We start from the raw sequence: 12814 nt of genomic DNA on the forward strand, positions 1-12814 counted from the left end.
CAAAAAAAGCAGGGAGCAAACGTACGCCTATGGAGATTGCAGGCATCAGGCATGCGAATAGTGTGGCTCCAAAAATATAATGTTCATAGTACCAAGCAGCTACATCAGAGGAATCTTTGCTTGTTATCATCACGAGGTTCTCGGCTTCTTCATTCGGAAAACGATGCCATTTTTACGACACACAATCGACAAACACATAGGCAATACCTGGGCAAGCTTTTACTTTCGCAACCTCCAAAGATCGGCAATCCTATTTCCTACACTGAAGCAGCGCATGCCCAGATCATCACATCAGGATTTGGGTCGAATATTTTTCTTGTTAACGTTCTTATAAAAGTTTACTCGAGATGTGACGATTTAAAGTCTGCGTGTTCCCTGTTTGCTAGAATGCCTGAAAGGAATTTAATTTCTTGGTCTTCGATGATTTCTGTGTACAATCAAAATGGCTGTTACGAAGAAGCCTTGATGTTGTTTGACGAGTTGAGGAAAAGTGGCTTTATGAATTCAAATGAATTTGTTTTGGCAAGTGTGATTCAATCTTGCACCCAATTGGTTAGTCTTGGGAATGGTCTGTGTCTGCACGGTCTAGTTATTAAGGCTTATCATAAGCAAAATACCTATGTGGGTACTTCTCTTATTGATTTTTATGCAAAAACTAGTGATTTAAATGCAGCAATATTGGTCTTTGATGAGTTGGAAATGAAAACTGTGGTCGCATGGACCGCAATAATTATGGGATTCACCTTAAAAGGGAAAAGTGATGTATCACTGGATTTGTTTAAGGAAATGGTGAGTAGTAATGTTATTCCTGATGCGTATGCTCTTTCTGGAGCCTTGAGTGCATGTTTGATGCTTGAGTCTATTGAAGAGGGGAAACAAATTCATGCTTATGTGCTGAGAAGGGCTGCCGACAGGGATATATCTGTGAGTAACATGCTTATAGATTTCTATGTTAAGTCCGGAGAGCAGAAAGCGGGGAAAATAATATTTGATAATTTGGTGATTAAGAATGCTATTTCTTGGACAACAATGATTTATGGGTGTGTTCAGAACTGTTTTTATTGGGAAGCCTTGGATCTATTAAGGAATATGAATAGATTAGGTTTGACAGCAAATGAATTTGCTTGCACAGGGGTCCTAAATTCATGTGGTTCCATTGGGGCTCTTGCACAGGGCAAGCAAGTGCATGCTTACATTGTCAAGGTCAATCTTGATTCTGTTGATTTTGTGACGAGCAGCTTGATTGACATGTATTGTAAATGCAATTTCTTGATTGATGCTAGAAGAGTGATTCTTGACACTGAAAAATGCAGTGTCGTTTGTTACAATTCAATGATCGATGGATACACAAGAAAAAGACGTTTGGGTGAAGCAATTAACCTCTTTAATGAAATGAGGCATAATTTCATTCCACCAAATTTATTATTATTCATCGGCCTTTTTGGTTTATCTGCTTCGCAAGCTGTCCTGGGAATAAGCAAGCAGCTTCATTCTCTCATGATCAAGTGTGGGTTTTATTTGGAAAGATTTGGTGGAAGTGCCTTAATAGATGTTTACTCAAAGTGCTCCTCCATCGTAGATGCAAGACTTGTGTTTGAAGAAATTGAAGAAAAAGACATTGCAGTGTGGAATTCTATGTTTTCTGGATATGCTCTTCAGTCGGAAAATGAGGTGGCACTTAGATTGTACTTAGAGTTGCTGCATACGAGAGAAAGACCAAATGGTGTCACTTGTGTGGCCATTATTACGGTGTCCGGTAATTTGGCCAATTTATCGCAAGGTCTCCAATTTCACAACCAAGCTATAAAGATAGGTCTAGATTTTAATCCATTTGTTACAAATGCACTGTTGAATATGTATGCAAAGTGTGGAAGCATGGATGCAGCACGCTCATTGTTTGATTCAATGCCCAATAGAGATATTGTGTGTTGGAATTCAATGATTTCAATATATGCACAACATGGAGATGCAGAAAAAGCTCTTCAAATATACGAGGATATGAAATCCAAGGGTGTAAAACCAGACCATGTCACTTTTGTTGTGACACTGTCAGCATGTGCTCATGTGGGGCGCGTTGAAGATGGATTTCATCACTTTAAGTCGCTGCACGAATTTGGCATTGAGCCGGGAATTGAACATTATGCTTGCATGGTTTCTCTCTTAGGCAGAGCAGGTAAATTGTATGAAGCGAAATCATTTATTGAGAATATGCCGATTCAACCAACTGCAGTAATCTGGAAGAGCTTACTTTGTGCATGCAAACTTACTGATAATCTTGAATTGGGTCAGGATATTGGCGAGATTGCAATTTCATCCCATCAACATGACAGTGGTTCATATACCTTACTTTCAAATATTTTTGCATCTAAAAGTATGTGGACTGATGTTACGAAGGTGATGGATGAGATGGACAGAGACAATGTATTGAAAGAAGCTGGCTATAGCTGGATTGAAATAAACAAAGAATTGCATTTGTTTGTCTCACAAGACAGAACTCATCAGCAGACATGCTTGATCTATTCTCTCATAGACGACTTGATTCAACATATAAGATGGGAAAATAATGATCTTGCCGCAGCTATATTTGCTTCTTTGTGATGTATTATACTCTCAAACCAATGGTCCGATAAAGTTTCCTTTCCTTCCTGAGCTTTTAATAAGTATTGCCATGTAGTTGGTATGTTAAGCTTGTATAGGACACCTGAGAACAAGCATCAACTACCATGCAACCTGCCTCCCTGACAAGTTCCACGTGCATTGCTTGACAGGATACTCCATGCGTGATTTGTAATGGAACAACACATAATTATTAAAGAATTATAGCAGCAACTTATATAACAGGGATCCATGCTGTTAGGAAATCCTCTGCCAGTGTAAAATTTTATTGTTGCATCTTTTGTTTCACACGAAGGTGACGAGTTAATAAGTATTAATGTGTATTTTTGTAATGAACTATAGGCTTAATTTCATCTTTTGTTTCTAGGTGAAAAATATGTCGAACATGCCATCTGAAAGTGGTTGGAAAGTTGCTTTTAAGTGTCAAGGCCTTAAATTCGCCTCACAATCATCTGCAGAGGCAGATTATTGTTCTATGGCTAGTGCCACTTGTGAGGTAGTTTGGCTGTTTTCTCTACTCAAAGAGCTGCATATCTCTCATCCTCAACTTGCCTTTCTATTCTGTGACAGTCAAGCCAGCCATCCATCCATGTTGCTTCTAACCCGGTTTTCCATGAGAGAACGAAGCACATTGAGATCGATTGCCATGTTGTGCGTGATAAGATACAGAGGGGCATCAATCATCATCAAAGTTCTACATGTTTCTTCAAATTTTCAGCTTGCAGATTTGCTTACTAAATCTTTGCTACCTACCCAATTTCGTTCATTGCTGTTCAACATGGGCGTTCATAATATACATGCTCCATATTGGGGGAGTATTAAACAAGTTGGGCCATTAAACAAATTGGGTCATTAAACGTGTTGGGCTAAAAAGCACGCTTATACACATAGCGTTAGATAGCATCTCTATTCTCTTAATAGAAGATCCATTCTCTGAATAGAAGATTGGAGTAATTGTACAAAAAAAAAAGAAAAAGATTGGAGGTTATATTTGAGAGTGATGCTACAGGTACAATGAAATTTATACAACAATTCTTACAACACAAAAAATTCAATACAAGAATTTAATTTATCAAAATCTCACGATATATTAAATACAAAATCTTGCGATAAAATAACAAAATCTCACGATATTATTGTTGTAAATATCGTTGTACACGATATTTGTTGTACCTCTGACATTTTTCTATATTTGAACACTTTCTGTAACCTGTAGCTTCATATTTTCGATCAATAAATGAATTCATTTCTCTTCCAATTCCAGAGTTCTAATATCCTCAAGTAAATATTTCCCAGTTTAAGCATTTCTTTAGATGATTTGAGTTTTGTTCTTTCTGGATTGCTTGCTCATGGGTCAATACGAGGTCGACTAAGTCAAAATAGCCCTCCATGGAATAAGATTCTAAGGTTAAAGATGAGTAATTTGTAAAAATTATTCTAATTCTATATACTTGGTGTAACTCATTCTTCTTGAAGTGTTGTGTTGATATGCACAGTTATTGCTCGCCTCTAGCTTCTTGTTCTAAATTTAATAAACGGCCAATTTACATGGATCATTAGTTGAATTTTTTATGACGTCATGCCATTATGAGCAATCATCCCTCAAACAAAAATATTTCCCATGGTTTAAAGAAAACAACCATTATTAACTGTTTTTTCTTGGCCAACGTGAGATAGTGTTTGGAATCGAGATTGTTTCACAGTAGCTAGAGCTGTCAAAATGGGTTGGCGGACTCGCAACCCACCAAAACTCGTCAATTGGTGGAGCGAGGCGGCCCACTAATTAGACGGGTTCGAAAATTATCAAGCCAACCTGTCTATTTGGAGGTGCGGGACGGGCTTAGTTATATTTGGTAGGTTGGAGCGGGTTGGCCTGCAACCCACTGACGGGACGGGACGGACCGACCCACCATTTAGAGGGGTTGAAAATTTGTCAACTCAACCCACCTATATAGCTAGGCGGAACGAGCTAACCCAGCAGACCCAACCCACTTTGTCAGCTCTAATAATAGGCCAGAGAAAACATAGATTTTATATATGAGTGGACTGAATTAAATATAAATCATAATTATTTTATGTTAAAAAAAAATTTAAAAAGTATTAGTAAAAATTTAGTGTATCGAGATAATATTAACTTAATCTAATGTATTGTAATGAATATATTTTCTTCAACTAGAAAGGTGCATGTGCGTTGAATGTGGAACATCTAAAATTTGAAGTCTTATAGTACGATTGATAATTTCAATACTTCAAATTAAATGTAACAAATATAGATACTATCCATGCATGAAGAAAACAAAATTCAATGTAGAAATGTTTTTGAATAGTAATGTTTTTAAAAAGTAAGAAAATCAATCATGTTCTTCCTTAATTTTGATTGGTGCACATGGTCCCAACTTTATGGTTAGAAGGGCAATGTCCTAAAGCATTTATGTTTTGACATATGTCTCACCTTTTAATTTATTTCATAATTTATTATTCATTTGTTTATTTTTGATTCTTTCATGGTTTCACCCACTTGCAAATCCATTTCTCAATTTTGAACTCTTCTTTTTAATTTTGACAACAATTTACATTTTTTTAATGAGAAATTTAAGTATTTTCGATATTTTATAAGCTACTTTCATAAGCTACAAACTATGAATCTTAAATTTTAAATTGGTTGATATTCAAAGATTCATAATTTTTTTAAAAAACATAAAATTGTACATGCTACTACTTTTCGGTTAGTTCGTGTTTATTTTTTATAAGTTTTTTTTTTACATGTTAATAGTTTAATGTAAGTATAAATCAATGATTAATTTGTTTAACGTAGATCATTAAATTATGAATTCATCTTAGAAAAAATTAAATATTAGTTTATAGTTCAGTATCTCAATTTTCCAATATATTTATATTATTATTAGTATTAAAAGGTTCTAAAAAGCGTAAAGCGTGACGAAGCGTTATAGTCAAACTTCAAACTTTAAAAGCTTAAGCGAGTTTAGAACAAGTTTAAGCGTGAAAAATCATTTTTTATTTTTTGTATAATTTTAATTATATTTAGTTAATTAATAGAATAAATACTATATAAACTTAAAGATTTTAAGAATAAATACATAAATTTTCAAATTATAAAAAACATAATACTGAAAATAACAAATTATCTGGAGTAAAATGTTTGCGTTAGGTCAGGTTTCATCTCTCAGTCGCAAAGAAAAGAAATGTACGAAACAAATTTTAATTTTGATGCATTTAAATGTTTTTTTATTAAAAAATATATATTATTAAATATTTATCATTTAAAATAAAATTTTAAATTTAAAAATATTTAAAAATTAAATTTTAAATTAAATATTATTTTTAAAAAATTAATTTTTTCACGCTTTTTCGCACTTTTCACGCTTTTTTGCGTTTAATATGGTTAACTAAAGAGTTGATCGTTTTTTTCATACTTTTTTTTCTAAAGCGAAGCTTTTTGCTCACGCTTCACTCTTAATCGCACTTAAACAGTGCTTTTTCGCGCTTTTTAGAACACTGGTCTTAGTCGTAAGCGAAGTGAAATTTTTTACAAGATAAACCAAAAATATAAGAGGAATTAAACATATGATGTTTTCTGGAAAACAAGAAATTAATAACAAAGTGAAAATTGGAAGAATAAATACATAAATTTTCAAATTAAAAAAAAACGTAATTATGAAAATAAAAAATTATCTGGAGTAAAATGTTTGCGTTAGGTCAAGTATCATCTCTCAGTTGCAAATAAAGGAAATGTACGAAACAAATTTAATTTTGATGCATTTAAATGTTTTTTTTGTAATAAAATATATATTATTAAATATTTATCATTTAAAATAAAATTTTAAAATTAAAAATATTTAAAAAATAAAATTTTAAATTCAATATTATTTTTAAATTTTTAAATTTTTTTCAATTTTTTTCGCAATTTTTCACGCTTTTTTGCGTTTAATATGGTTAACTAAAGAGTTGACCGTTTTTGTTGAATCCTAACTTTTGGTGATAACAAAACAACACTTCATTGTTATAGTTTGACCGCCGTTAACGTGAATAATAGGTGACAAAGAGAAATCTACCGACTTCAACATATCAGCTGACACTGGAAGATATCGACTGGAATATGCAGTACCAGCTGATCTAAGCATGTCAACCGTTATCTGTCAACTGAGCTAAGCACATCAACCGACTAGTGTGCTCAATTGATCAGGGCTGAATTCATTAGTGCTAAATATCTGCTGAATTCAAAGAGTCACGAATCCCCAGTATCGGATAGTTGACAAGACAACTTAAATGAAAAGGACGAATCATTTAAGGAGCCGCCTGATAAAGTGAGAAAAACCATAAATAGCATTTAATGCCGAGACACATTGAATAGAAAATTTAAGGCATTCCGAACAGATACTTCAGAAGATAAAGTCACATTTCACAAATGAAGGAATGATATCTGACACTCAGGACGTTTCCTACCGTTGATAGAAAGAAAAAGACGTTGGAGAAACTGATATAAATATCAGAGCTCACCAAGAAGAAACAGAGCTACGTTTCTACGAAGATTTACATACTTGAGCACTTGACACTACTCTGAACACTCGACTGCTCACTTAACCCTTCTCATCCAAAGAACATCTGATCTATCAAGAGATCTACTCAAGGATTACTCAGATCCAAGCTGTTGTTTGAAGAACATTAATCGTTACAAGGATTTGAGATTCTAAGCTATCAAGAAACTTAGACGTTCATCATCATCAACTGAAGAAAAGTTTGATAAGAACTTGAGATCTTATCAGTATAAATCTAGGAGTTCCATATTATGCAATTGATAAGTCCTAACTTGGATCGGGTATATTACAAGACGTTGTAATAACCAAAATCTTCTAGTGTATCCTTCCAGTGAAGAAGAAGGAGTGACGTAGGAGATTGATCTCCGAACATCCATAAACATATCTTTGTTCATTTACATTACTACATTTCACCACTTTCCTTCTTTATCACCTAGATTAGTGAGAACTGTTTCCGCACTACTCTAGTAGTTCTTATTTATCTAGGAAGCTAAAAGAAAAATTGGTTGAGTAGACTAACATTTTCTCAATCACCGTGTTTTTAAAAGAAAAATCTATAAGTGTGTATTCACCCCCCTTCTCTACACATACACACGATCCCCAACAAGTGGTATCAGAGAGGGTCTTTCTCTTAGCTGTTGATATTCATCATGACTTCGCTAAATAAAATCCTTATGTTTTATAAGGAAGATTATGATGACTAGAAAATACGTATGCAGGCACATCTTTCTGCTCAAGATGATGATATGTGGTACACCATCACCGATGGACCTATGAAGATTCTCAAAGTCAATACTGATATAGCCATATCAGGAGGCGAACCACAGATGGTTGAGAAACCCAGAGCAGAATGGAGCACTGAGGACAAGAAGAAAGCAAATCTTGACAACGTAGCTAAAGATATACTGTACAAGACGCTGGACAAAACATGTTTAGCAAGATCAAAACGTTCTCAACAGCCAAGGAAATCTGGGAGAATCTTACTCAACTGTGCAAAGAAAACGATCAAACCAAAGAAAACAAACTCACCGTAGCCATTCAGAAGTTTGACAATGCCAAAATGAAACCAGGAGAAACCACGACTGAGTTTGATGAAAGATTTAGTAATATTGTTTGTGAACTTATTTCTCTCGGTAAAATATACACTAATCGTGAAATTGCTTTGAAGGTTATGTGAGCACTACCTAGAGAATGGGACGTCAAGACCGTAGCCATGAGAGAATCAAAAGATCTAAACAACTTAGAGCTTCATTACTTATTTGCAGATCTCAAGGCATACGAGTTTGAACTCGGAATTAGAACAGAGGAAGAACCATCCGTCTTGAATCCCACCAAGGCATTGACATCAACTATCTTACCTCAACCGACTGAGAAAGCATCAGCAAAGAAGACATCTGAGCAGATGAGTAGTGAAGCAATGTCCCTCTTCATGAAAAGGTTCAGTAAGTTTATGCATAAGAATAAAATAAAGTTTAACAAACCTTATTACAAACAAGACCATACAGAGGATGGTCCTGCGTGTTTTAACTTTGGCAAGAAAGGCCACTTCATTGCAGAATGCACTAAGCCCAAGAATGATGAGAAAAAGCTGCACTATGAGAAGAAGAAATGAAAAGAAGGAAGAAGAACGTTCAAAAAAAAGAAAGAACAAAGAGTACTAGTTGCAGATGAACGAAAAATCAAATGGGCAGAAACAGAATCAGAATCATTTGACACAGATAGCTCATCTTAGGAAAGTGAAGAAGAGCTGGTTCAATGTCTTATGCCTGACTCTCAGAATGAGGAAGAAGATACAGAGGTATTTGATTTTAACTCTTCCGAATTTATACAATAGGAACTTGTTTAATCACTTAACGATATGGTTGTTGAGTATAAGAAGCTTTCTATTTCATTCGAGGAAGTGAAAACAGAAAAGACAAGTCTTATTGATAAGTCAAGAGAATCCAGCAGTTTACAGCAAAAGGAACTTGACGGTCTAAAGACTAAGCTAAATATGCTGGCAGCTGAGAATGATAATATGAAACGAGTATTCCAAGCCACTTTGAATGAAAATCAGAAGTTTCTTAAAACAATCAACTCTTGGAATAATGCTTTTACCTCGTTGGGTAAGATACATGAGAACCAAAAATAGGCAGGCGATAAAACCGGCCTTGGATATGGCTCAAATGAATGTATCCTTACTAAGGAAGGTACTCAATCGTATTCTAGTAAGAACGATCCTAATGAAATAAGATTTGTTTGATCTAGTACGATATATGAACATAATGAACACGAGATCAATGGTGGACAACCGATTCGTTATGAGAACAAGGCGAGGCATAAAGGACTGGGATATGTAGAACCTCAGAATGCAAGAAAGGAGAGACACAGTACGAATCTAGACTGAATGAACAAAGAAAGAGAAACCAATCTAAGTTTAAGCAGTCAAGATTTGAACCAAGTCAATCCAAGTAGATAAATCATCAGGTGACACAGAACAGGTACTTTAATTGCAGGCCTGTTAAAAAACGGTACGGACTAGACAACAAAGATCAGAAGTTCAAATAGCACACAGTAAAATCTAGACCACACATACACATATCACGCACCTCGACCGACTCACTTTTTAGATGCACATACGGGTAAAACCGTAAGGGCAATTCAGGTGTGGGTCCCGAAAGGACTAATCCAGTTCGGACCCAAATAGATAAGGGTACCATAGTTATATTTTTTTCTTGCAGGTACTTTCAGTAAAATCAGTCGATAAGAACAAACCGATAGAAAAGACAACTTGGTATCTTGATAGTGGATGCTCCAGGCACATGACTGGAAACAAAGAGCTATTATCCGAAATCATCCATTACAAAGGATCCAAAATAATTTTTGGAGATAACTCAATGGGTAAGACCATGGGTAAGGGTAAGATTAATCATGGTAACATCATTATTAATGATGTATTGCTTGTTGATAATCTATGCTATAACATGATCAACATCAGTCAATTATGTGATAATGGTCACACTATTGAATTTCACAAGCACTCATGCACAATCAAATCTAGTAATGGTGAAATCATGTTAACTGGATTAAGAGAACAAAACACATATAGGCTAAATTGGCAATGTGAACAACCATCAGTTCCTACTTGTTTTGTTGCTCAAAGTGATAAGCATTGGTTATGGCATAAGCGGCTAAATCATTTGAATTTTAAGTCCATTAAACATCTTAGCAAACATGATTTGGTTCTTGGCCTACCCAAAGGAGATTTTAAAAAGAATAGATTTTTTTCGGCTTGTCAGCAGGGCAAACAAGTGAGAGCTACTTTTAAAACAAAAGTGTGTATATCTTCTTCTAAATGCTTAGACCTGTTGCACATGGATCTGTTTGGTCCTATACCGGTCAAGAGCTTAGGGGGAATGAGGTACACTTTAGTTATTGTAAACGATTACTCTCGTCTTACCTGGGTAATCTTTTTATTTTCCAAAGATCAAACAGCTACTCACCTGATAAAAAATTTAAAACGTTTGCAAAATGAGAAACTAGGATAGATCGGATAAGGAGTGATAGAGGCACCAAATTTTTAAACAAAACCCTTGAATCCTATCTAGATGACCAGAGAATCAAGCATGAGTTATCAGCTGTACGAACTCCGCGGCAAAATGGTATTGCTGAAAGAAGAAATCGTACTTTTAAAGAAGCAGCTAGAACTATGATTACTGACTCTAACGTCTCTCAAAGACTTTGGGCAGAAGCGATTAACACAACATGTTACACTCAAAACAGATCTATGATTAACAAGAGACACAACAAGACACCATATGAGATCTGGAATGACACAGAACCAGACGTTTTATACTTCAAAAGTTTTGGCTGCAAATTTTTTATCCATGACAATGGTAAACATCGTTTAACAGCCTTTGATGAAAAAGCAGAATAAGACATATTCATTGGATATTCCTCAGTCAGTCGCTTACAGAGTATTTAACAGAAGTCACTGACAATAGAAGAAACCATTAATGTTATTTTTGACTAAGCTTTTGTATGCGCAGATTGTGACGCCTAAAATTTCTTAATTTAATTTTTCATGCCTAAATCAGACTTTAATATTTATGATTTTAATATTTTAATTTTCGGTGCTAATTGGCTAAATGTTATATTTTTCCCGCGCATTAGAATTTATTATTGTTAACTTTTGCGAAAATTAGTATTTTTATTTCCGGGTTAGTAAAATCAAATTTAATATTTTAAATTATGATTTTTAAAGCTTGTATTTTTATTTAGTACGACTAAATTGTAGTCCTAATTGCTAGCTTTGATATAGCACTTCTAAATTTTTAGTAGCACTTTTACACTTGGACTCAAAGCAAAAACTAGCTTCTAATATATACTCACACACACACACACACACTAGCGCCTAAACACACACACACACACCGCACGACACCCACCATTTCCCATGTTCTTCTTCTCCCCAAAAAATCCTTCGCTCCTTTTTATTCTTCTTCGTAGCACCCGTTCTTCTTCATTTTCCAGCAAAGAATCTTCAAGGCTGTAGGGGCGAGCTATAGCACTGTCGATTGAGCTCAATTCCATCCCATTCTAGCTCCTTTTCGATCGGCTTAGCTCATTGAGCCCACTTCTTTCGATTTTTTTCTTTCTTCACTTAACTAGGCAAGATTATGGTTTCATTTGATTACCTTGTAGATTATTTATGTATGTTTTGATTGGTATTAAGTTTTGTGCATTCCATTTTCGAAAAAATACATGAATGCGTTCCCTGTATTTTTCTTCCAGTCACGACAATGAGTTTTTTTTGTTTGTTTATTGTTTGGCTACTGATTTAATCATGTTATAAGTCGTGGAATGATTGATTTTGAAGCATTTGAGAAGTAATACAATGGAAGGTTTCTATGTTCGAAATTTTTCCAGTTATCTTGACAAGTTATTTTCGAAATTTGATGTTATTGATGGTGATGATGGGTTGGTGATTTAGGAGCTACCATGGGTGATACGTAGTTCACATGGTAGCGTTAGAAGTGATGAATTTGGAATGGGGTATTGTCTTGAAGGTTTCGGTCTAGCCAGCTATCTTAAGGGCTCGGTTTGAGGACGGCTGGGAATGCCGTCGAGCTGTGCTGCTGGTGAGTTTTGTGGGTCAGGTATAGTGGTGTGAGTGGGACTAATTCATTGGTTATGGTCCTAAGTACATTGGGTTGGGAGATGAGAGTCAAATAGCCAAGGTTTTCATTGGTTAGGCAACTAAGTCATGGGCAGAATTGGAGGTTGGGCGGGTGCTGTCCGGGATTGAGCACATATAACAGGGTTAGAGTCTGGATTTAGTGAAGGGCTCGGGTTTGGTGGTACCGTGGGATGTTATGGAAGTGACATTTCGAACAGAATTCAATTTGGTTGAGTTTTCCCTATGTTCTAAGCCTTTGGACTTAAGAGAGACATAATTTTAGGCTTTAAGTTGCTGCCCGGGTTTGAATATTTAAAACAGAGTTAAGGTTGGAATTGGGATAAGGCCTCGGGTCAGGAATTATCCTAAGAGGTTAGAAATATGTCGTTTCAAGCGGAATTCCTTTTGAATAAGTGTTGAGCGAATTATAAGTTTTTAGGGCGAAACGCTCCAATGACCTAAGAGCTAAATTTTGGTTTAGATC

At 35.2% G+C, this 12814-nt stretch overlaps 1 protein-coding gene across 3 annotated transcripts; it reads left to right on the forward strand.

Annotated features, from left to right (window-relative positions):
* Nucleotides 1-3744, forward strand: LOC140890478 (pentatricopeptide repeat-containing protein At4g39530). Of its 3 annotated transcripts, XM_073298308.1 has the most exons (3): nucleotides 1-2911; nucleotides 2984-3112; nucleotides 3187-3744. In XM_073298308.1, exon 1 carries the CDS (start codon nucleotides 52-54, stop codon nucleotides 2596-2598), a length of 2547 nt encoding a protein of 848 aa, XP_073154409.1. In that variant the 5' UTR covers nucleotides 1-51; the 3' UTR covers nucleotides 2599-2911; nucleotides 2984-3112; nucleotides 3187-3744. The 3 variants fall into 3 exon arrangements, with proteins under 3 accessions (XP_073154409.1, XP_073154408.1, XP_073154411.1); XM_073298307.1 differs by having other exon boundaries at nucleotides 1-3112; XM_073298310.1 differs by lacking the exons at nucleotides 2984-3112; nucleotides 3187-3744 and having other exon boundaries at nucleotides 1-2173; nucleotides 2290-2465.
* Nucleotides 3745-12814: the final 9070 nt, after the last annotated feature.

The sequence above is a fragment of the Henckelia pumila genome, chromosome 3 (genome assembly GCF_033568475.1).
Source record: "Henckelia pumila isolate YLH828 chromosome 3, ASM3356847v2, whole genome shotgun sequence".
Taxonomy (NCBI): domain Eukaryota; kingdom Viridiplantae; phylum Streptophyta; class Magnoliopsida; order Lamiales; family Gesneriaceae; genus Henckelia; species Henckelia pumila.

What these genes read in the sequence shown, in the direction of transcription:
- LOC140890478 (XM_073298307.1), top strand. Translation starts at nt 52, where the DNA reads ATGCGAATAGTGTGGCTCCAAAAATATAATGTTCATAGTACCAAGCAG.